The sequence below is a fragment of the Zootoca vivipara genome, chromosome 12, assembly GCF_965207765.1.
Source record: "Zootoca vivipara chromosome 12, rZooViv2.hap1.1, whole genome shotgun sequence".
NCBI classification, from domain to species: Eukaryota; Metazoa; Chordata; class Lepidosauria; order Squamata; family Lacertidae; genus Zootoca; species Zootoca vivipara.
Window position 1 is genome coordinate 35,288,168 of NC_142595.1, and position 25,270 is coordinate 35,313,437.

The 25,270-nt window shown below is 43.7% G+C and overlaps 1 protein-coding gene across 13 annotated transcripts in view; it reads right to left on the reverse strand.

Annotated features, from left to right (window-relative positions):
* The window catches only part of PPP6R1 (protein phosphatase 6 regulatory subunit 1), a 49,990-nt gene extending 27,134 nt beyond the window's left edge, over positions 1 to 22,856 (reverse strand). For 5 of the 13 annotated variants that reach the window (XM_035134594.3, XM_088655790.1, XM_088655794.1 and 2 more), the window contains exons 1-2: positions 22,579 to 22,805; positions 863 to 1,095 (exon numbers count right to left, since the gene is read on the reverse strand). In XM_035134594.3, the coding sequence (XP_034990485.3) occupies positions 863 to 1,089 (227 nt within the window). In that variant the 5' untranslated portion in view covers positions 1,090 to 1,095; positions 22,579 to 22,805. Of the gene's footprint in view, positions 1 to 862; positions 1,096 to 22,250; positions 22,303 to 22,578 lie in introns of those variants that run through there. The other 8 variants (XM_088655796.1, XM_088655795.1, XM_088655792.1 and 5 more) reach the window with 6 other exon arrangements.
* Between the last annotated feature and the right edge of the window lie 2,414 nt (positions 22,857 to 25,270).

Genomic DNA, 25,270 nt, shown 5'->3' on the forward strand with positions numbered 1-25,270 from the left:
CAAAACAGGAACTGTGGCTCAATGCTAAGCAGGAATTCCAAGCCAGAGCTAGTGCCCAGGCCCAATGCTTGCTTCTGGCATGAGAAACCATGGTTTATGAAACCTGGAATTATATGCCCACCCAATGCCAAACCACAGTTTGTGCTTCAGAATGTACAGGCAAATCCATGATTCAGACCTGCTCTCTGCTCCAATTTCTCATATGCTCAGAACTCAACATGTTGTGGCCTTTGGGGATGGAGCAGCGGCTTGTAACTACAGTTTGATAAATCACACCAAACCACAGTTAACAGAAACTATGGCAGGGGTAAGTAACCTCAGGCCCGTGGGCCGGATGCGGCACAATCGCCTTCTCAATCTGGCACGCAGACGGTCCGGGAATCAGCATGTTTTTACATGAGTAGAATGTGTACTTTTATTTAAAATGCACCTCTGGGTTATTTGTGGGGCACAGGAATTTGTTTGTTTGTTTTCTTCAAAATATAGTCCGGCCCACCGCATGGTCTGAGGGACGGTGGACCAGCCCATGGCTGAAAAAGGTTGCTGACCCCTGAACTATGGTTTCCAATCATTGTTTCCCAACTTGCTGCAAATCATGGTTTGTCAATTCAGATATCACTAGGATATATAGTTTAGCATGGTGTCTCAATAAAGCTGATGCCTTGACTTCTCCCATTAAAAAAAAAATTTAAAAAGCAGCAACCATGCAGTTTTCTACCACCCCGCGCCCACAGGCAGCTGAAGAACCAAGAAAGGAAAATGAACGTGGCACATTTCTTCTTTGTTCTGGACATATCAAACAAACAAACAAGAGAAGCTCCATTTTCATCCAGCCCCCCCCTCCCTTTCCAGAGCAACTTACTTGTAGCGTACTCTCTCATCCACGTCCCCAGGGGGCTCCTCTGTCACGCAGGTGACCAGTGCTTCCATGTGCTCAGGCTGAACCAGGAAGTCCACCAGCTTGCGGTTGACCACCTTGCATTCCTGTAGCACATCCTCTTCATCCAGAAGTTCAAAAAGGGTCACGTTGCCACGCTCCAAGAGGGTGTCAATATGAGAGGTCGTGTGGAGGTCAAACTTCCAGAACATGGCTTGCTGCGGAGGATGGAAAATGAACAGAGGGGCCAATTGAAAACCAACCAACCAACAATGGGATGGGAGATAAGCACAGGCATCACAAGCTAGCAAGTGCAAGTCTCCTAAAGTAATCATGCATACAACTGTCCAGTACTATTTTTCTAGAAAAAGAGGTGCCGGAACTCACCATGAACATCTCCCTTGTTCTCTTATAATGACAATGTTGCCCACCTGAGTTCCGGCAAGTTCCTGCTGAAAAAAGTCTTACAACTACCCCTTCTTAATTCGAAACGATCCTTGCACAAAAGGTGGGGGGGCAGAGCCTAGCATAAAACTGTTCCCAATTGAAAACTCAATGGCATAGAGACCGCCATTATTCACAGGAAGGGAACAGCAATAACTGAGAGGATAAGGACATGGGAAAATCAATGGGACAGGTATAAACAGAACAAGGTAGTCTGGGTGGCTCAGTGATAAAGACTGTGGTCTTGACTTGTGGTAGATTTAAGAGAAACGAGGAAGGTGGACTGGGGTGGAGCCTTTTGGGAGTTCAACTCCTAGCAGCTGAAGTCAGCATGGCCAATTGCCAAGGATAGTGGGAGCATTAGGGGTGACAACATGTGGATCAAAATAGCACACCACACAACAAAAGGAAAACCAGGTGTTGAAATAAGTACTAATAGAAATGAGTTCAGAGGAAGGTAAAGCAAAACGGCCAAGATCAAAGAGCTGATAAGTCATCCAACAGAATTCATTAAAGGCAAGCCGAGCAGGAATGGAGGAATGTAGAGGACTCCATTGGGGCCACAAATTAAGCTGGAGCTGTGTGTGACTGTGTGTGTGCCAGCAAGAAGCAAAAAAGGAATAGCAGATGCAGAGGGAATTGTAACATGAGCATTTCCCAGCTAAGATGCTAAGTGTCCAGTAAGGCCAAGTCTGTTGGGAAGGGTGGTGATGGGAAAGATCTGGAAAACAATTAGCAAAATAACAAAACAAGGGGGAAGAACTTGAGTGTGTCTGGTGTTGGTCATTCAGAGCAGATTAACTATTCCTTAACTATGAGCTTTCTGGACACCCCTTCTAAATTTATGCAAACTTCCCTCCCCCAGGAAATCATCTCTTCTATAGGTGAATGTGACAAACATATTCATACAAGTAGCATAATAAATACAGTATGTCAGGCAATTCACTGTTCACCAAGAGACCCAAAGAAAAAGAAATAACCCATGCCTATTGCCATTTCTTAGAGGACCAGCTTTAAAAAGAACCACTGATCTTCTGAGTCCAACTACAGCTGACCAGTTGGTGGCTCTTGAGAGCCTGACACCTCAGAAGCTCCAAGAAATAAGAGGTATTCCTTTTATTTTTTCAATCTCCCATTGAAGACTAATTGTGTCAGAATTTATACTAGGACTAACAAACTGGTCTCTTGCATCTGTTGCATTCCTTATTGTTTTTGCTTTGGGTATGCTGTACAAGTGAAAATGCAGAAATCAGTAGATTGGGGTAGCTACCGTAGCTCCTTGCTGGCAGTGGAAGAAAAATGTAACAGGCTCTCTCAGAGTCCTTCTGGAGTCTTATGAAGGAAGCAGAAACTCTTTCTGAAACCCATTCTTAACCAGCCATCATGGGATTATGGGATTTTACAGGTGCCACAGATCTATCAAGGTCCTGACTGATAAGGAGGAAGGCACCACCTTCCTCAGCATCCTAGCTCTGACTGAAACTTCAACCTGTCCAGTAGTTGGAGAACTGCTGCTTTGAACCCATGATGACTGAGTGACTGAAGAGAAGCAGATGGGCTGGTTTCACCACCCCTTTTCAATGCATGCTTTAGGACAAATGTGGATTACTAACCACAAGCAAAAGCCAAAAGGGTAGTAGTAGTCATATTGTGAAGTAACTAACATACAAGAACAGCAGTAATGATCTCATGAGTGCACAAATGACACTATCTTCCGTGCCATCGTTTCTCATGCATGTTTTGCAGGTTTCCCTAACTACAGCTGCAATCCAAAGCGGCAAAAAGATTCTCTGTATCATCAGCGAGGGAGGGGGAAAACCAGAGAGAAACAAATAGTAACTTGGAGACGCCCCGCTTCCCTTTTCAACCCTGTTGCCACCACAACTGCAAAGGCCAAAAGTTTTCAGTCGGTTTCCAAGCAACCTTGAACACAAGGCTTTTGCAATATAGCAGCACAGGCAGCCTGGCTCTGACCGCAGTCTTCAGATCAACTCAGAGAGACTGGTGTTCAGCAGAAGCTGCCAACACACATGGGCGGGGAGGGAGGGGGCAAAGGTGGAGGCAGGGTTTGTGAAGTTCAGCCCTTTATTTTACTATACCTAGGGTCAGGAGGTGGTCACAAAAAAAGTCTGCAATACCCACAACTCATTTAACTTTGCAACAACCATGTGAGGTAGGCTGGTTATTTGTTTAACAGATTTATGTAACCCCTTGTATTAGAATTCCAAGGCAGATTGCTTGCATATATGTGCGCAATCTCCAACAGAATATGAAAACACTTGGGAGAGTTTAGATGTTTTTTTAATAAATAAGACACAATTAAGTTACCCAAAGCAACCCACCAACCACTAAACCAGAGTTCAGTCCCCATTATTCGCTCCACACCATTTGTGTTATCAGTTGCATTCAAATCACAGTGCTGTACAGCATGTGGCATTTCAAACAAGACCCAGTCTCTGGTTCCAGCTCTCTTCTTCAAAAAAGCAAATTCCTAGCTCTCACTGTGTCTGAGGAGGACAAACCCCCCACAAGGGATATCACTGTTACCACCTTGCCTTGCTTGTGAGCTTACCAGCTAAGAGAGTGCTAGAGCTGACAGAACTTTAGCACTTCTTATTCAAACCTATCAGATCCCAGCCCTTCTTTGACAAATGCCACATTCAGCCAGCCCTTCTTTGACAAATGCCACATTCAGCCTAGGAAAGGATTAGGCCAGGGGTCGGCAACCTGCAACAAGCAGCCCACAGAGGTCGTTTAACCACCCCACGAGCCGCCCCTGAACCGAGCTGCCCATTTGGCAAGTCCCCGTGTGCTGCGCTAAACCGGTGCAGCGTGGCGTGGGGACTCGCTTCTGTGGTGATGGAAATCACACTGTGCATGCACAGACGCCAGAAATTGTGGGCATGCCCACAGAAGAATCTCCACTGGAGTGAAACGGCCAAGGCGAGGTAAACCTTGCCGACCCCTGGATTACGCCACTGATTTCAAACATTTTAAGGGGAATGCAGCAACCAATGCAGGCGCATCCCCCTCATAACTGCCATACCCAGCTGTGAAGCGTAGCCCTCAAATTATCTGCTTAACTATATGCCTTTTGTCCACATAGCAAGGCTGGCTGTGAAGGGCATGGGTGGGGAAGCCCTGCTACATACTTTATGCATCTGTCCCAACATGTAAGCACCTGGAATTTTCCCAATCCTGTTTAGAGTGGAAGGCAAAAATGGAGGGGGGGGATCATTTCAGGTTCTTGGCATTCAGCACTGAATTTGAAGAAGCTAGCCCTGTCTCAAGTCTTTTCTTGGGGTGGGAAGCACACACCACATGCAAGTTACAGGTAGGTAGCCGTGTTGGTCTGACGCAGTCAAAAAAAAAATTAAAAAACATCCTTCCAGTAGCACCTTAGAGACCAACTAAGTTTGTCATAGGTATGAGCTTTCGTATGCATGCACACTTCTTCAGATACATGCAAGTTATTTTCAATAACTAGGCACCAGCATCAAGTTTTTAGGACCCCAGGCTTCTATACATTAGCTATTTTCTTTCTTATTATTATCAAAGGCGGGGGAGATGCACATACATAAACCATGACACCCAGGAGGCTGGAACAAGTTAGGCCTTTGGTCTGATTCAACAGTGCTCTTTATGTTGCCAAGCCGCTCTTTGCTCCAGCAGTGCCTAATCAGGCAGTTTGAGAAGCGCCTTTAAGGCAATTGCTCAGGGCCTTGAATGAAAGGGAATCTCCCACTATCTGTCATGCAATAGCTCCAGAAGGCGCAGCCTGACTCCACTCGCTCAGGGAAATGGCAAAGAGGCTCCCCTAAACACAAGGGGAAAGCAGCTTGTACGTCAGCCTTGTTGTAATTTAACAAACAGGAGATTTGCCCTCTTAATTCCTCTCTTCATCAGACTTGCTTGAAAACTGAAGAAAAAGTTAAAAAAAACACCCCCACATCTTTGTGCAAAAGAAAGAAAGAAAAAAGATTTAACTATTTTGGAAAATCCTAGTGATTTGCAAGAGAAATCTCCTCTGAGCCAAGCCAAGAGAGAAGATTAAAAGCATGTGCTTAACAGAAGAGCGAAAGATTAAGCTACATTTTATGCAATTCAGGTCTCAAGCGATTATGATAGAGAAAACTTCCCCACCCCCGGACACCTGTTGCAGAATCACTTTTGCTACTTTACTAGGGTACTAGGGTAGCATAATTGGGTCTACCCACGGAACCACCAAATTGACTTTGAAAACTTGCTACCGTAGGTATCCCCAAGCTCTGCTAATGTTGCACTGCCTCCTCTAATAGGTTCTATGATGATGTTATTGAAGATGGCATGTCTCCATCCAATCTACCTTCCTTTATATCTCCAGGCTGAAAATATTCTTACATCTTAATTATTTCCCCCTCTTACTTTGGCTGCTTGCACATTTATAAGCCTATTCCTCCAATAAGGTCAGTCAATTTGTAATCCAATTAACACAGTACCTGTTTAACAAGGCATGAAAAAGACTTTGCTACTTGTGAGCAGCCTTTAAGGTCCTGCGTTTAGAAGTTCAGGTTGGTGGGAAGGTTCTCGCATCTTCCTCTCAGCCATGGCAAACGAGGGAAAGAGAACAAAAATCTGGAAGACTGGGGGCAGTTTTATTCCACTATTCTTAAACACACACACGTGTAGCAAGGAAGACCTCTGCAGCAGCATGAATAGAGGAAAGAAATCGGCCAGAGAAAAGATTTTGCTTTAAGGAAAAAACCTGCACTTTTCTGGGTTATCTTAGACTTGCGTATTTGTCTTTACTGACAAAATATATTACTTTGATGGACCTCTGAAAATAAAGGGATGCTCTGTCCAGAAAATTCCCAGCAGGAGAGGACACAGTTGGGATTATTTGCAGGAGAACTTGATCAGGTACAAAAGTCAGGGTTGTGTGTCTGTTTTTTTAAGACAACAATGAGCCAGTTCTCATGTAACCTCAAGCCACGGCTTGGCCATCCTTAGGATTGTAAATTGCTTCCTCCCCTTATGCACTCTGATTTGGCACCATGTCTGAATTGAGCCAGAAGCAAGGAGAAGACATGCTTAAACTGTGTTCCTACCAGCTGGTTTCTCGCACTGGGATGGTTCAGATGTAGAAACAAAGCCAGTTCTCAGCCTTGGGGCCAGGTGCCTCCTTTATCCTGTCCTCCTCACAAGCTCAGATTCTCCCCACTCGCCACAAAATCCTGGTTCATATTTGTGCTTTGAAGGGGAAAAGTGAACCATAGTTTGCTCATTCAGCGGAAATGTTTTGCAAGCTACAGTTTGGCATGAACCAAGTACCGGTAGTCAGGGAAAGAACTCACACATGTGGTGTGTGGCAGTGAAGGGAAAAGGGGACCATGTAAATCCAAAGCTCATATGGAATGATTTGGCCATTCAGTCATTACACCTGAGAAATCCCAATATCAGAAGCCAGCTATTAAAAATAGGAATTAGGTGTGCATGATCCATGCTTCTTACTGAATTCAGACATCTTGATAAACCATAGTTAAGGAATATGAACCATGGCTGAATGGTGAGAGGACAAAGCCAAAGCCAATAAGCAATTCAATAAGCAATTCAGAACCATGCTGGAATATATATGGATATATGGCAATGCCTTAGTCTGAGTTAGACCACTGGTCCATCCAGCCCACTACTATCTGCTACTGGTAAGACTGGCAGCAGAGAAATGTCTTCCAGTACCAGAGATAGCACAGCCCCATATAACCAACATGCTTAATTCTAATTCATGCATGAAGGGATTGACCATAGAGTAAGCTGGCCTTTCAGGCTTAGCTCACCTTGGGAGGAACTAGGTAATCAAGTCCTTGCTCCCCTTCAGTCCAACTGATGAACTCAGCATATGAGGTCTGAGCTGGTTGTTCCAGTTCAGACCGCATGGCTCTCACAAACCACTCTTGGGTTACTATACCAATAATTAAGGAACTTTAACCACTTTGGAATGAAATCAAGCTTTACTGTCGGTGTAATTTTTTCTGAATGCTGTATGGAAAAGCACATTAATCTGTCCTTTAGAGAATTTGTAAGTAAACAATTTTTAATTTACCAAATGTGTGGTCTTTTTCTATGCTGGGGAAGAGAGAAGTTTTGGAACTCACAAGATCATATTTTAAAGGTCTAACAGGCTATATTTCCATGCTTTACTTTGCTGCTGCATATTTTGTGATTTTAAATCTCAGCTGGGGTTCTTTCACCAAAAAGTACCTACTCCGAAGCTGGATCTTCAAGTCCAGGAATTCTCCTTATAAACCTATACTTTTTCCTTGCAACCAACATTCTTTTTATAGTTCATGGCAAATCAGTAGCCTCACAGTAGCCTGTGAGACGGTGTATTGGCCAACATTACTATGGACTTGTAAACCTGTGCTCTTACTTTGACTACTGCTTTATCATGGGGCTGTATCCCAACTAAAGCAAGTCATACTTAGGTCCCGTTTGAATTGATGTGAAAAAAATAGCCATGTGTAACTTGGTTCCTACTGACCTCAATGGGACCCAACTGCAACTAGCAGTCTGGATCCAACCCACTATCTACCTTGTTTAGATTATGACATACGTACTGTAATGGGAAGTGATGGCAGGAAGGGCTCCCCCCCCCCCCAAAAAAAACATTGAAAGTTCATAACCAATACAGGGAAGCAATTCAGTCCTTTTCTGCATTTGTTTTCTGGTTTTAAAATCTCCCTGAAGCAGTCCATTTAATCCTGCATTCGCTCCTGCTGAAAAATGGAAAAACAATCCCACCCTCAGGGTATGAAAACACACTTCAGCTTGTCATATTCAGGAATAGAGTAGCAAGAACCAGACTGTGCTGCAGGATTAAGGGATAACTGGCTCTATACCTTTAGTAGCTGTGCCAAACCTTGAGAAACCAAATCAGGTCAGGCATGTAAGGTTAGATTCAGCAACTGCACCTTTTTGTGAGAGACCAATAAAAAAGGAATGGAACTCTTGAGACAGCCATCCCAGTAACTTTGCCAGATTTCAAATTAAAATAAGCTAACAGCCATCTTCTTTGTGGACTGGAACAAGTCGATTCCAAGGCTGTAACCAATGGGCTGTAGCCAAAGAGATTTTGGGGTGATGGTGTTTTGTGTTTTTTTTGGCTGACTATTAAAGCTTTACTGTATTTCAAAACCTGATCCTTATCTTTTAATGTCAATGTAAGCTTTTTTTATACAATCCTGTACGTTTTATTTTATTTTAGTAATGGTGGTCTTTTAAATAAAAATATCTTAAGTTAAACAATATTTTGCAGTCATCATGGTTATCAGTATAATAAAACAAATCAGCAGCAGTAGATAAGGAACAGTATGTGTACCTTTTACAACAGGGGTGGGGAACTATCGCCCTCATGGCTAGCCTTCCAGGGGCCAGTGATGGGCAGGGTCAACGCAAAATACTCAGGGAGGGGGCACCCTGACATTCTCACCCCCCCCCCGAAAAAAGGGTTTGAAGATCACTTCCTGATGTGGTACTTAGGACTGAAAACTGCCTCCTACTGGAGCTAATGGGACAGGAAGGGTTGTTCCTTCCCTCCCTAGCTGTAACTCCCACATATATTGCAATTAGGCTTGAAAACAGCTTTCCGATGGAACTGATGGGAGAGACTAACTGTTGTGGGGTATATGAGCAAGTTGCATGTGGCTCAGGGCCAGAGTTTCCCCGCCCCTGAGCTGCAGAATTCAGACTACTGAACCAATAAGCCTTCCCTTTCAAATTTATAAGAACATTATAAACTATTATTTGTATATCGTACTGTAGTTTACCAAATTAAAACCACAGCAGCAGCCCCCCCCCCAAGTTCTGAGTGGCCACTGCAAATATGTGCAGCTCTGTCAGAACTTCAGCTTGGTTGAACAGAAATACGATTTTGACTTGATCCTTGGAATTGGACGTGCCTCGGAACAGGTTAAAAGTGATTTTTGCCCCTTTGGTTCTGACAACAAAGAAAAATGCGGTGAACTATGACACAAAGTCTTCTCCCATAGTGGCACAGAAGCACTGTTTGTTCTACTGGCATTTTTCAGTTAAGTAATACCTAAGCTGTGCTCTGTATGATTCTAAATAAAGGCTCAGTCACTCCACATTCATGCCTCTGTTCCAAGTGCTACTTTTTTTTTTGCAGGGCAACAGGCTAGAGAGTTCGTAAAGATAAATATTAAGGACTAGATTTCAATAGGAGGAACTATTCTTGACAGACATTTTCATAGCCCTGCTTTTTTTAAGCTTCTGATGATAATTAAACAGATAATGGCACTTGCTTAAAGATGTTTATATGTCCATAATTCATCCCTGTCCTTATTCATCTTACCAATATCAAGGTAAGAGAAAACTGGCTATTTAAAATATTTTACATTTCACCTTGCAATGCATAATTTCCAAGATGACTTGCAAACGTGTTACAATCACCACAAAACCATTAATAAAAATGAAGGTGGCATCTTATCTTCTCCAGAAGGTTGCTGCGATTCCACAAAATCCCCTTGCCTCTTGACACCAAGTTTGGCAGAAGGCCCATATGGTACTGATATAAGTAGATTACGGTTAACAAACAGGTCTTTGTGGTATTTGGTAGCAATACTGCAAACAAAGGTTTTAGACAAAACAAAGACACTTGGCCAAAGATTTGGTTGCCAAGAACAACCTTACTGCTAATTTTCCAGGCAACTTATCGGGGAGCAAGCTCACGGTTTGATCAAAAGAGATTCTAACCCCATATGACAGGTTCCTGGGTCAAGTGATGAGATTTGTCAAACCAACATTCTAACTTCCCATTTTTAAAACAAAACCACCACATTACAGCATGTGTTTAGATTTAGCTAGTAGGCTATATCATTAAAAGGCAGGGCAAGGGCATTCCTTATAGTTCTCTTCTCATCAGTACAACCACCTGAAGAGTGTGATTGCTGCTGTTAGGACTGCTCATACCAGGTACACAACTAACCCAACTAGTAGTATGGCCCGCAAATAATAATACATATTGGAGGTCCTGAGTCTCAAGCAGGTTAAACTGGCCTCAACCAGGGCCAGGGCTTTTTCGGCTTGGGCCCCAGCCTGGTGGAGCACTCTATCGCAGGAGACCAGGGCCCTGCGGGACTTGACATCTTTCTGCAGGGCCTGCAAGACAGAGTTGTTCTGCCTGGCCTTCGGTCCGGACCCAGTTTGACCCCCCTCTATGGGACCCTGTAAGTTACCTCTTTGGCCCTTTTATCTGCTCATGTGGGACCAACATGGATAGCTGGCCCTGATGAATACTTGAGGTTCTCGAACCCTATGGTTGTAATTCATGGGCAATATTTAAATTTTATCCTCATTCTAATTTTTAAGGTGTCTTTAATCCCATCAGATGTCAAAGAGGTAAACAACTACCTGACATTTAGAAAAACATCTGAAGGCAGCCCTGTTTAGGGAAGTTTTTAATGTGTGACATTTTAATCTTTGCTGGAAGCTGCCCAGAGTGGCTAGGGAAACCCAGCTGGATGGGTGGGGTACAAATAATAAAGTTATTATTATTATTGTTTTAATGTATTTGATATCTGATGTTAGCCACCCTGAGCCCAGTCTTGGCCGGGGAGGGCGGGATATAAATTAAAATTTACTTACTTACTTGAATCAAAAGTAAATTACACACACTTTTTTTATAAAAAAAAACTTCTTTGCCAAGTTAGCTCACAGTGTTCCATTTGTATGCTTTATTCTGAACCCAATATTTTGTTTTTAAATGAAGAGCAGTAGTAAGTGGCATGAGGAGTGGCATGGGTGGGGGAATATGACTGGAGGCCATGGGAGGGGACACAGCCTCACAGGAATAAAATATCTGCCAAACAACAGGATCACATCCCCTGCTTGTTGTCAAAAGTCTTCCCTGACCATTAGCTCTAGAAACCTCTTTATTAAAATAAAAAGGCTGAAATTGCCAGGAATCGCTACCAAAATCAGGTTATATGAATACGAGAAGACAAAGAGCCCTATTTTACTGATGGGAAACAAGAAGTTTATGGCTTTCAGCAAGAAACTATTTGTTATAGAGTACAGGTTTTAATTTAGCACACTCACACTACACATATGCACATCCACAGCTCAGTGATTCAAATTTCTTATTTTTTTTTCTTCCATCATAATCCAAAACCATTTCTTGCATTTCTCATTTGTGCACTGGCACATGCCCTATGATGCATACAAAAATGGCACTAATATTTCCAGGACAATTATTTACTTTCTCATTCTCAAACTTTCTCATTGCGCCAGAGTGCAGCCTAGATGATTTTCTGGCCCCACCCTCAGTTAGCGGGATCAGCCAAGGTCACTTGCACAACTCCACTAACGCTTTGCCAATTGGTCACAATTCCTTAATGAGCCCTTTGTAAACCTTTGTAAGTGGCAGGCTAAAAAGCCAGCTTGAATGGACACAGAAGCAGAGTCATCAGGGTTCAGCTGAGGTGGAAGAGAGGCTTGTGTTGTCTCAAATTCACCCGAAACCCAAGCAAGCACCAGCCACAGTGTCATAAGCAGTTGATGATCATTCCTAAAGCATGCCAAGAATTAGGGCCTGCGCAGAATGAATAGGGACAGTAGATAGGTGTGCTAGGAAATTGAAAAAGACAACACAAAATTGGGCAAATTGCAAGGCTTAGCCAGTGTCTAATGCCTAACCATGGATAGCAGGGCTAGAGCACAAGTGGGGAATACATGGTTCTCCAGATCACTCCCATCATCTCTGATCATTGGTCATGCTGCCTGGAGCTGATGGGGCGGACAGGGTGTGTGTGTGTGTGTGTGTGTGTGTGTGTGTGTGTGTGTGTGTGTGTGTTGTTGTTGTTGTTGTCCAACAACATTTGGTTGGCCAGAGATCCCACAGCCCTGGATTACAGCTTGGGCCTGGGATTTAAAAGACACAGGAGATGCTGACCAGAACTTCCGGGAAAATGGGAAGAAGGGCAAATATTAAAGAAAGTATTCAGCCTAAAGGAGCCAAAAGGGATAACCTGTGCATGCATAGACTACTCTCTACTAATGGATTGAGAGGGAAGTAAAAACTTCCGAGAACCGAGAATATTTCAAATAGGCAGATCTCCACTTGTTATGAAAGAGTAGGCTGGCCCAATCATGCCACACAATGTGGCGACTGAAAGAAGGCCTTCTCAGTAGCAAATTATGGAACTCCCTCCCTAAGCATTTTCACCTAGCACCTTCTTTAATACCTTGTAGGGGCCAAGTGACGTCCACCCTATTTTCCCAGGCTTTTAATTGTATTTGATTGGAGTTTAAGATAATTGAGCCTCCTTTGGTTTCTTGACTGTTTTAAATGAATTATTGCTTTTATTATTATCTTTCTCTGATCTTCCACTTCTGTTATTATGTTTTATCTTTATTTTGTTAGCCTTACTGAGGCATTTGCAAACAAGGCAGAATTTATCTAAATACTAAAAACAAAACAAAACTAATGTTTGCCAGGACTCTCTGTTAAATATATGTAGGGCAACATTTTTCGACGCACATGACCCTTGTCACAGTATAGCAGAAGGTGGTCTCTTTTACAAGCCTCCAGTTTCACTATTGGCAAAGAGTTTAAGGCCATGTGCTTCCTTGGCTAGGATCAAGAGCTCTTGCTCTCTATTAGCACAGTCACCTCACATATACCTCAGATCATTTCCACAGTCATGGAGGCTATTTTGCTCGTCATCGTTCACTAGCTGAGAGATTACCTTCAATCCCTGGTTGAACCCCACCCGCCCGTTCTTACATTACCTTTCCTAAACCCACTCTATTACCTAGTCTTGATTTATGAACTTCAGTATGAACAAATGCCTGTCAACTCCAGAGAACCTACACTTTGGAGTGTGGTAGGTATAGCCCCCCAGCAGGAACTCTTGCCCCACAGCAGTTATACCGTGTTTCCCCCTTTTTAAGGCGTAGTCATAAAATAAGCCATAGCAGCATTTCTAAGCATTTGAGAAATATAAACCGTACCCGGAAAATAAGCCATAGTGATAGTCGCTGTGCAGAAGAGAGCACTGAGCTCCCCGAGTCAGCAGCAGCAACGCCGGCCGCAGCAGTGTTTGCTGAGTCCTTTCTTGCTTTTGGGACTTGGTTACTGTGCTGGCTTGGGATGGTGTGTGTGCAATTGCTGTTGCTGCTTCGTGTTTTTCAGCTGGATTCTCTGGGTTCTAAGCACTTTCCCCCGTTTGTTTGCGAAGCAGCACTCGGCTGCAGCCCCTGCCTCTCCCGGCGGCTGCAGGAGGCTGCAGTTGATCGCTATCTCCTTTTCCATTTCTTTTGTCTTTGAGCACCCGGCCCCGCCCCCTCTCCCCTTCGTGGAATGAAGAACGGAGTTTTAGCAGCATTTCCTCATTATAAAAAAAAGGTCAGGAACTTTTACTTTAACCTCAAAAATGGGATATTTCCTCTCTCTAAAAACAACTCTGACCTGAACACCAATAAAACAGGGGTAGATCACCTCCAGTTTATAAATCCGCAAGTAGATCGCAGTCTCCTGGAAGTTGGGCTCTATACTTTGGCTGATTGCAAGCCTTTGCATCTTTAAAAAACAAAAACCATGCGCCTCTCAGTCTTAATTTTCCTTTAATTCATCCCCCTATACCCTCCTCCAACCATTGCCTCCTTCCATTCCTTACCCCCCTCCCTCTCTCCCCACTTCCCTCACTCCTGTGCGATCTCATTTAGTCATATACTTGCTTTTTCTGTTGTGTTGTCTATTTTATATTTAATATTATTACCCTTTATGATGTTATTTTTTCCCTTGCGATAATTATTTATTTTTTATCTTTAACTAACTTTCCTTTCCATATTTTTCCATATATAACTCAACACTTTCCCATTCCTTCTTAACTCTTTGGATAGAGTGCCCCCCATTATTGTTGTTGATTTTACAGTTCCTGGATTTTTTATGGAACCGAACAGCTCGGGTGCTTCAGAATGTGCCTTCTGTTGCTACAGGGCTATGGGGCTTCACTATTTGACCCCCCCCCCCAGGTTGGGATTTTTAAAGTAGTTCTGTGGGTCCCAGGGCGCAGAATCACCCCCGATCCTTTCCTTTGTCTAAACAGACCTCTTCCCCCCTGACTTTGGAAGGCTGTGCTTCAAGGGTGATACCAGGGTTTTTTTTAAGACCTGCGCCTCTTAAGGATTGTTACGGTCCATAACTTCCATTGCTTTCTAAAGGGTTGGGGGTTTAAAGCACTGCCACCCCCCACCCCACCCTGCAGGCGCTCGGAACTGGCAGCGCCAACAACACGCCCAGCAGCGCGCAGAAGAGAGCACTGAGCGTCCTGAGCCAGTGGGTCCCAGTTGTACCAGCACTTTTTTAAAAAAAGACACCCCCTGAAAATAAGCCACTGTGTGTTTTTTTGAGGGGAAAAAGTTATAAGACGGTGTCTTAAAAAAGGGGAAACACGGTAGTTAAAGCTTTCCTAAAGGGGAGGACACCCAGAGCCAATGGGAAACTTGCTGAGAGACAGAATGAGTGTGTTTTTGAAAGAATGCATTGAACACCCACGCAGGAGACCCAAGACAGATATGCCCAGCTTTATCATGCCACTACAGTCGTACCTTGGATCTCAAACACCTTGGCTCCTGAACAAATCGACTCCCTGAAGTGAGTGTTTCGGTTTTTAAACAATTTTTGGAAGCCGAACACCCAGCGCTGATTCCGATTGGCTGCAGGAGCTTCCTGCAGCCAATCTGAAGCTGCGCTTTGGTTTCCAAATGTTTTGGAAGTCGAACGGACTTCCGGAATGGATTCCATTTGACTTCCAAGGTACAACTGTATAGCCATTGTCAGCCAGGAACTCTGAAATGCTGCTGTGCTTTTTTTTTTTTACAGTGTGTCCTCTCCAGCACACCCTATCCGTTTCAGTCCAGCTATGCCACACACTCTTACTCAAAACTGCATGCACGCACAAGCATGTTGAAATATGTACACAGCACTAGGCCCAAGACCACAAACTGCCTTAAAAAAACCCACAAAAACTCAACACGCTTGCCAAATTCTATAATCAGAAAACCTGAATTCCACATTCTAAATTTATGACTAGGTGAGTAGGGGAGAGATCCAAGTTAGATTTTCTGATTCAGATTGTCAAGTACAGTACTGTACTGTACTGGGTTTGGCAATAATTGGAGTGTCTCACAGCAACAGTGAAAAGAGAAGCACAATTTCTGTATGTGGGGCAGGGGGAAGAAAGCAATTAAGGTTACAGAGACATGCCCTACCTCCTGGAGAAAAGTAAGCAAACCCAAATTATTTTTTTCTGTTTTCCAAGTCTTTTGGTAGACCTACCTCTTACATTTTTAGGCTTTTCTTCATTTGCAGTGATGACACATATAAATGAAATAATAAGTAAACAAACAGGAATGAGTAAGAATAAAAGCTTCCTTAAGATTCTGACATTGCATGGCATGCTTACCTCTGGTATGAGAAGACAAAAGTACATAAAGGTTTTACAAATCATGTGATTAGATCATTGTATGAGGTTTGGGAAAGAAATAAAATGCTTTTGGAAAGGAAAGACTCCATGGTGGATATCACCTGTAGAGGTTTTAACATCGGCCTGCTGCGGAGCACTCTAGGATCTGTTCTAAGATGCATACTTGATGGGAGTCACCTCTGAATTAACCAAGAATACGCAACACATTCTATGCACTGCATGCTGTCAAGAAAGACCAATAGTACTGAGAAAGCAAACTACAGAAATTTATCAACCATTACTTGCCCCCTAACTAGCAACCGAGAAACCTGTAAACTACAGCTCAGGAGGAAGCAAGATAGCCTTTGAAACATGGTTAAGGTGTCTAGCCCACAAATTTATACTGCATACTCATGCCTATATTAACCTTTTGTGGATGTGGGTGGCCTCAAAATATGAGAACTGGTTCTACACCAATTTTAAAAATATTCCCCTCCCTAGTTGTATGGAGGCAGTTCTTAAGCTTCCCCCTGGTTGCTGTGATTATTTGCAACTGGAGTATTAACTCTCCAGTTACTATTACATTTTAGCACAGTATATTTCTGGTAAAATGCAAGTTTTGACATCTGTTCAATTACAGGCTGTACATATACAGTGGAACCTCGGTTTATGAACACCTCGGTTTATGAATTTTCGGTTTATGAACGCTGCGGACCCATCTGGAACGGATTAATTCATTTTCCATTACTTTCAATGGGAAAGTTTGCTTCAGTTTATGAACGCTTCAGTTTATGAACAGACTTCCGGAACCAATTACACCCATGCTTCAGTTTATGAACGCTTCAGTTTAAGTACTCCGCGGACCCGTCTGGAACGGATTAATCCACTTTCCATTACTTTCAATGGGAAAGTTCGCTTCAGTTTATGAACGCTTCAGTTTATGAACAGACTTCCGGAACCAATTGTGTTCATAAACCGAGGTACCACTGTACATGCACAAACACTCATTCTCAACACATCAAGGCCTTCTGATCATTTAAAAATTATGCAGATACTTTCATTGCCCATTTTGGATTCATCCTCCAAGTTCTTTCCAAATTCCCAATTCTTATGCAACCTGAAGAGAGGTTTCTCATTTAATGGGATCACCTCTTAAGTACTGTATTTGTTTGCTTTGTTTTTTATGGCATTATGCATTTCTCTATTCATTTCTATTTAGGTTTTTAATGCGTTGTACATCAGCTGGAGACACTGGAGTAACAAGCAACTGACCAGTCTGATAAATACCATGATTATATTTGTAGTAGTAGTAGTATCGGCAGCAGTGATAGTAGTAAAACTGTTGACCATTTTACCTTGGGCAACTAGATGAGACGCAAAATGGAATGGCCCACCTCTCAATCCCTGCCTTCCCTTCCCTCCTGCTACAATCCTATCCTTTACAGCAGGGCTGGGGAACCTGTGGCAATTCAGATGTTGTTGGACTACAACTCCTGTCGTTCTTGACCATTGGGCCTTGTTGGCTGGGGCTGATGGGTATTTGTTTTCAGCAATGTCTGGAGGGCCGCAGGCACAGCAACCCATGCTTTATAGCCAGAGCCTGGAGCCATCTGTACTACATTCCCACCACCAATGAAACGAAGTGTAGTGCTACTGCTGCCAGAAGTCAGACAGAGAAGCAAGAATTCTAGCTGCCACAGCACAGTGGTTCTTTGGCAGGGAAGAGCTACCGGTAATTGCATCATCTGTGGCAGCCTCTAAGTTGTAGAACTCCCTTCCCACAGAGTTGGCACCTTCATTACAGAGTTTCCAGTGACAGCTGAAGATGCACCTCTATACCCTGGCTTTTGACACTTGAGGTGTATATTTTCAGGACTCACCCTATTTTTGTGGTTGTTAAGTTGTTCTTAATTTTTTAAATGTTGTAATCCACTCTGGGACCTTAGGGTGAAGCGCGGGTAATTAATCATCGTTGTACAAGTGAACTACACTGTTGTTTCACTGTGGGAAGATACCAAAATTAAGCAGAGCAAACCCTGCTTTTCCACCAAGCAAAACAACTGTGGCTTCTCATTGAGTGCTCCTGTATGACACACATTTGTCACAGTTATCCATCACTTTTTAAGGTGACCATAAAAAAATGTCAAAGAGGACCACAGTGCACCATGGGTGGTCCAAAATATTTAGTGAAGGTATGTTCCTGAAAGACCCAAGATCCCTTTCTTGTGTAGACAGGGTATATCTCAGGAAAACCACTCTAGGAAAACATCTATGGTATATTGATTGTATAAACAAGACCTAGGTCAACCCACTCCACAGAACTCTTCTGGCAATGATGGGGGTGGTTTGTATATTGGATGGGCACTTCCTTACACTACAGCTCCATCAAAGCTAAGCAAAAGGTGGCATTTGTCAAAACAACAGCTAATTTACTGTGGCACAATCTCTCATATCTGGCCTGTGTGCAACAAGCCCTTGTCCCTACTGCTGACTGAGCATAGAAGTATACATTACTCCTGCCCCAGATCAGTCCTGCTGTGGAAAATAAATAAGGATTTCAAATCCCAGGCTGTCTGTCAAAAGGTACTAAAAGAAACGCTTTGTTGGAAATTGAAGTCTCTTATTTCAATTACTTCCTTATGTGCTGATTGTAGCAGCAGGATTAGCTTTATGTCTCTTCTGCCAAAGCTGTCAAGGCAAGCAGCAGCTGTACATCTCCTACATTTAACCATGCCTAGCTGTGGATCTTGATCTCTTGTGGTAGGCTTAAAAAAACAACCACCAGCAGCTCTGAGATATTGAACTCCCCCAGGTAAAGAAAGAAAAAGGTTGAAGTGGTCCCAAGTTTAACCAAGGCACAGAGACAGATGGGTAGAATCCCCTTTTGCCTTTAATAGCAGACAGATAAATGGAAAGGGGACACCACTGCCATAGACCTTCTGCATATTTTGATCTCACGAATGGACAGCAGCCAAATATAAACAGAGAAATGAAACAAAACACACATATATACACACACCTGACCAATCCTCCCAGACTCTGCCCTAAAGTAGGGAAACGGACCGAGGATGATAGCAGGGTACAAGGGGAAAGCAAAATAATATTAATCACCCAACACGTCTTAGTGTAATTTTTGTTTGAAGTCAGATCCAAACATTATACAAGCTATAAAGGTTCCCCTTGCTTCACAACTCCCCCCCTCCAGATTCCTTGGATGCACTTCCCAATTAAGTGCTCCTGTTCTGTGCATTAGAAATGCAAACTTTCAGTTCAGGAGTATCCCAAAACAGGTGCAATCGTTAAATCAGTTAAACATATGTATTTTCACAAAACAGAAAATCCAACATAATGACAATGTGCAAATTCATGTGAAAGGTTATACTCTATATCTGATGGGTGGCATCCCGGCTAATTTAACAATACTTCAGTTCCATTTTTTTTATTTTTGTGGAACTTAAATTATTACTGACTTGCCCATTGATTTCAAGGACAACTAAGTTCAACTAATTTATGCTGAAATCCTATATTCAGATAAACACCACTTGCAGGTAAACACCACTGAACACAATTAGATTCACTTCTGAGTAAACATGTGCAGGGTTGTACTGTAAGACTAGATTCAACAATGCATGCACATCACATAACACAGTAGGCAAAAGTCACACGTCTCCCCAATGCTTACCATTTCAGCTCTATATTGCCACTAGATTAAACTAGCACCTCTACTTTTCAGATTATGGGCTGCTGCAATGACTTATTATTATAATAATAAAAGTTGCTATTGTAATAACTATTATAACTACATTTATATACCACCTCCCCCCCCCCCCCAGCTCATGGTGGCATACATAGCTCACCCTCTTCTCAGTTTATCCTCATAACAACCCTGTGAGATAGGTGAGGCCAGGCATAGGCAAACTCGGCCCTCCAGAGGTTTTGGGACTACAACTCCCATCATCCCTAGCTAACAGGACCAGTGGTCAGAGTTGATGGGAATTGTAGTCCCAAAACCTCTGGAGGGCCGAGTTTGCCTATGCCTGCGTTAGGCTGAGAGACAGTGACTCGCCACCCAGTAAGCTTCATGGCTGAGTGTTCTCCCAGGTCTTAGTCCAACACTTTAACCACTACACCACATTGGTTCTCAGTAACAGAGTTTCTGACAGCTGGTTCATTTGCTTGACTAAGAAACTGATGGGGGCACCACTAGTGGGGTTATGGCAAAAACGCCATTTGATCAGAACCCTTTTTCTCCACCACTACTCAAAAGTCAAGGTAAGCACATAACAATGCCATCACATTTCCTTGCTATTTAATCCTGTTATGCCACAGTAGCAGAGGAAATGACTGTAGGTTCTGAAGCATTCTGCCCCAGTCCTTACTTGCCTAAGCTGCATCTCCAACAATTCAAACCAATTTTCACTATTCACAAACTATGAGGCCTTTTCTACAGTTACCCAAGTAGAACTCCTCCTCTCTCCACAATTCTAACTTCGCATCATTACCCAGAGAGCAAGCCCCTCATTCCGGAACCAAGCTGAGTGTCTTTCATTTACTTTTAAGATATGGACAGACGCACACACATGATGCTGCAATGACTGTAATTCACCTAGCAGTCTTTCCTTGGTCAATACACCAGCAGTCTTGCAAGCTCACTTTCATGAATCAGCACTTTATAGTTTCATTTATTTTATTGACAGAATGAACAGAGACCAAGGGAACATCAGGTCCACAGAAACTGTGACAAGGACCATGAATTAAAAGACACAAATAAGTGAGAAGAGAAAGCGGAGCACATTCCAGTTTCCTGTTTAGAAAGGTCCCAAGAAGTAGGCACCTGCCCACATTAAAAGTAACCAAAAATATATGGATTCTCCTCCAAATAAATAGGGGACCCAAAATTCACGTATCCAGAAGGCTCAACAAGGAAAACAGCTATGTGAAAGGAAAGCCAGAATCCAATTTCTTGATCCCCCAAATGCCACTCAGCCAGTATTTTAACATAAAACAAAGTTCATCTGCTTTTTCAACTTGTTAAAACGCCCCACATCTCCAGGTGAAGCCATCTAAAGGTTAATGCAGTAAATTAAACCAGCAATGCATTTTCTCCACACACCTGAAAAACATGAGGCAACTCCCACCTAAGGTAGCAAACATATTCAAAGACAGCCAGTTCCCTATCCTGCACAAAATGAAAGTTACTGTGAAGGGAGTCATAGAATCCCAAGACCATCAGAGAGGTCAGCTCCTGCCTTCAAGAGAGATGTGGAACCATTATTCCTCTGACTCACCAAATACAGCAAAAATGACAAGCCATGTTTTTACAGCTTACCAGGAAAATTAAAGCTTGTGGAAAGAAGGGAATAGAGTGTGGGGAAACAACCAGGAGCCCTCAGTGAACAGTACAAAACAGTCACACAATTGTGGATGGAAAGAGGTTGAGAGATCAAGCTTTTCCAGGACATCTCTGTAAAAGGGAACCTAGGGCCATAGCCCTTAGGGTCATTCAATGTCAGCAGGGAGGTGTTAGTGGTCCATGTGTACTCAGTTATCAGAACTAAGTTTATCCATTAACACACTTTAACCACCCTTCTGTACACAGCAGGAAGGTTACGGAGTGTTATATAACAAGGGTGAAGCTTCTGTTTGCAATTTAAGAACATGTAGCATTTCTAATTCATGTCAGCAATCATGTGGAGTGAAGTACAGAGCAGCAATTATTTTGTATAGCATTAGAAGAAATAAACAGACATGGTACCTGTGGGCGTTTCAGTATTAAATAAAATACATGGTTTACAGCTAGTAGGGTGAGGAGGGAGAAGAGGATAGAAAAAATCTGGAAGGAGTTAGGTATTGTGAGAAAAGCACACCTGGGGTGAGGACTGAATACGTAGTAGGGCCCTGAATTCTTTCCCTCCCAGCTAATCAAACCCTGAATAGCAAGAAAGAATAGCAAGTAAAAATAAAGAAAACTGTGTGTGCATTTGTGCACCATCACTAACACGCCTTAAAAAAATCACTAACCCACCCACATACAATTCTCTGTACTCAAGAAAGGCAAGAAAAACCAGGGCCTGCACCTTTCAAAAAGGAGATAAAACACCTGTTTATCAGTCTGACCAGCTAGCAAACATGACTCAAGTTTTTACAAAAGGAGAGCACTTCCACTTCAGTTTTCTGGGTTTCCAGTTCCCTTCAAACGGGTTTTGAAAGGTCGGCTTCCCTGAACTTTTGCAGGTTGCAACAAAACGTGTTTGTTATGCTTTTTAGGGGGCAGTTGAGAGCGGGCCCTCTCTCCTCTTGAATAGCAACTATAGCAGAGAAACTGTGTCGCTGCTGCTGTTTCCAAAGACAGTAAAGACACTTTTAAGAGGATGGGAGTGTAGAGAAGAAGAGGCTATCGGGGGGGAGACAGAGGTGAAGCCGCCGAGTCGGAGGCAGGGTGGGAAGGAAGGAAGGAGGCTCGTTACCTGACACGGAGAAAGAGGTGGGCCTCGGGAGGAATTACGAGGGGCAGAGGAAAGGATTAAAAAATCAAATATGGGCGTGCGAGGGGGAACACGGAGTGGGTGTGAAGTATAAGAGGGGGAGGGTCTCCCTTAGGGAGCTCTAAAATGGCGGCAGCTTCCTTCCCACACCGCTCCCTACTCCCTCACATACAGACAGTACATACATATATATATTTATGTATATGTATATACATACCTATATATATATAGCACACTCCCGCCCCCGCCTTCTATCTCCGCCCCCGCCCCCCGTTTTCCTCCCCCCGCCCCCTCCGCCAACCGCTCTCACCGGGCTCGAGCCCCCTCCTTCCTGCTCCTTTTTCGCTCGCGGGAGAGGAGCCTCTTTCGCTCGCTTCAGCCGCTCTTCACTTTCTTTCTTTTCTTTTTTTTTCTTTCTGTGTTTTTTTTTTTTTTTTTTTTTGCCTTCACCGCCGCAATCCCACAATCCCCCGCGCGCGTCTCCAGCGGCCGACCTGCTGTTTCCTCCTCCTCCTCCTTCCGCTTGGCCCCTCCCCTCCCCTTAACTCGGCGTTCTCTTGCCGATGCTCCTCCTCCTCCGCGCGCTCTGTACCCCCGCCTGCCCGCTCGCGTAGCCCCGCCTCTGTCCTCCAACTTAAGCTCCTCCTCCTGGCTCCCCCGCCTTTCCAGTTTGTCAATGGAGGGAAGAGAGAGGCGCACCTGCGCCTGCGTTAGGCTCCCTCGCCTCCTTCTGAGCATCATTTACTTAAGAGAGTTGTCCTGCTCCTTTCGATACTTCTGCTCCCCAAGTGAAATTGCCACCATATTGCAACCTTACTCTTGTTGGCCTCTGCTTTACTTCCTGCTGCCCCCTTGTGTATTCTCTCCCCCCCCCCGGTTCATTTTGTTTCGTCTCAACGATTTTGTACTGGAAGTTTCGTTGAAACCTTTTGTAGGTACGCTTTCAGATTCTTGCAGACAAATCAGCAGGTTTGTGGCACCTTGAAGCCCCTCACATTTATTATGGCAGAGACTTCTCTGGATTACAGTTCGCATGACTACGTGGGCATAGACAAGAATTTTGTTAGAAGGGCACAGGACTTTTATGGGGGGGAGGCGGGAGAACCGCCTGATTGGTCAGTTAGTTAAGTATTTTTCTATTGTTTTATGCTGCAAAGTATTATCCTAAATTGCATGGGGGTCTTTTGCGGGCTGGGTGTTGTGAACTGTCGAGGTCAGGGTGTCATTCTTCAGGATTTGCTGTTGAGACATTTGGGCGATTTCAGCTGGGAACATAAGCAAACATTGGAGTTCTGCTGGATCAGACCAAAGGGGCATCTAGTCCAGCACTCTGTTCTCACGGTGGCCAACCGGATGCCTGTGGAAAGACTTTTACAAAAAGGACCAGAGCGCAACAGCAATTTCCCCCACTTCCGATGGCCAGCAGCCGGCATTCAGTAGCATCCTGTCTCTGACAGCAGAGGTAGGACGTGGCCACAGGGGCTAGTAGCCACTGCAAGCCTTATCCTCCATCTATTTGTCTAATCATCATTTAAAGCCTTTCAAATTGGTGACCATAACCACATCCTGTGGGAAGTGAATTCTATCGTTCTAATTATGTGCTGTGTGAACAAGTACGTACTGGCTCAATTAAAGTGAGCTTGTTACTGCTGAAAAAGGGATGGGGAATCTGTGGCCTCCCAGAAGCTATGGACTCCTAACTCCCATCTGCCCCAGCCAGCAAGGCCAATGGTCAGGGATGATGCGAGATGGCGACGGTAGCAATTTATCACCCACACTTCACCCCAAAGCCCCAGGGCAGGAGTTGTGGCCCAATAACACACTGAGGGCCACAGGTTGCCCATTCCTGTCCTAAGTGGTTTGAGACCAGGATATATCTGATGGCATGCCATGCAAGATGTACATAGCAGGCTGTGTTCATTATCAAATTCTTCACTGTGTCCTGTTGTCTTTGGAAGTGAAACACAGGGCAAGGCGTCCTCAGTGGAAGCACTCAACTAGAAAGGCCCAGTTGGCTCCCTCCGCTATACTTTTTAAGTGAAATAACTTTTAAAATTTTCTAAGCATTTGGTCCAAGTCTCGTTTGTTTGGTTTTATCTGTTTTTAAGGTACAGTGGTACCTCAGTTTATGAACACAATTGGTTCCGGAAGTCTGTTCATAAACTGAAGCATTCATAAACTGAAGCAAACTTTCCCATTGAAAGTAATGGAAAGTGGATTAATCCTTTCCAGACAGGTCCGCGGAGTACTCAACCTGAAGCGTACTTAACCCGAAACATGGGTGTAATTGGTTCCGGAAGTCTGTTCATAAACTGAAGCGTTCATAAACTGAAGCAAACTTTCCCATTGAAAGTAATGGAAAGTGAATTAATCCGTTCCAGATGGGTCCACGGCGTTCGTAAACCAAAAATTCGTAAACCGAGGTTCCACTGTAGTTGTATTCTTTCAATGACTGCAAGTCACCTTTGGGAGTCCTTTTAAAGCAGGACATAAAATATTTTTACAAACCAGCTGTTGCACCTGTAAGGATGTTTCAGTGTGAAGAACTGCTGCTCAGGGTGCCAGCCAAACAGATCTTCTACTGTACTTCATTCCATTCCCTCTCCCACATGATTTTCCATCTGCTCCATCAGCTAACATTCCCGGCATAGTCCGCTTTGGGGCTCCCACACCCCTAGCCTAGGGGTTTCCCCTTTTAAAGTATTTGCTGTACTTCTGCAAAACTTGTGGATCCTCCAAGCCTGCCAATACTCCTCCCCCACTTGTGCATAGACAATACCATTTTGGCTACCTAAGGATTCACTCTCAAGAGAATGGAGTTAGCTCTCAGTACATAGGATCACAGCTGGATCTCTTTAATGAGTTTTGCAGGGGTTTATCTTAATGTATCATCACCTGTTTATAATGCTACGCCTCTTAAGTTGCTTGTAGACTTTTTTATTTTGTGTTAAACCACTAACAAGCTAACTAAATAATAATAGCATGTGGACATTGCGTATATA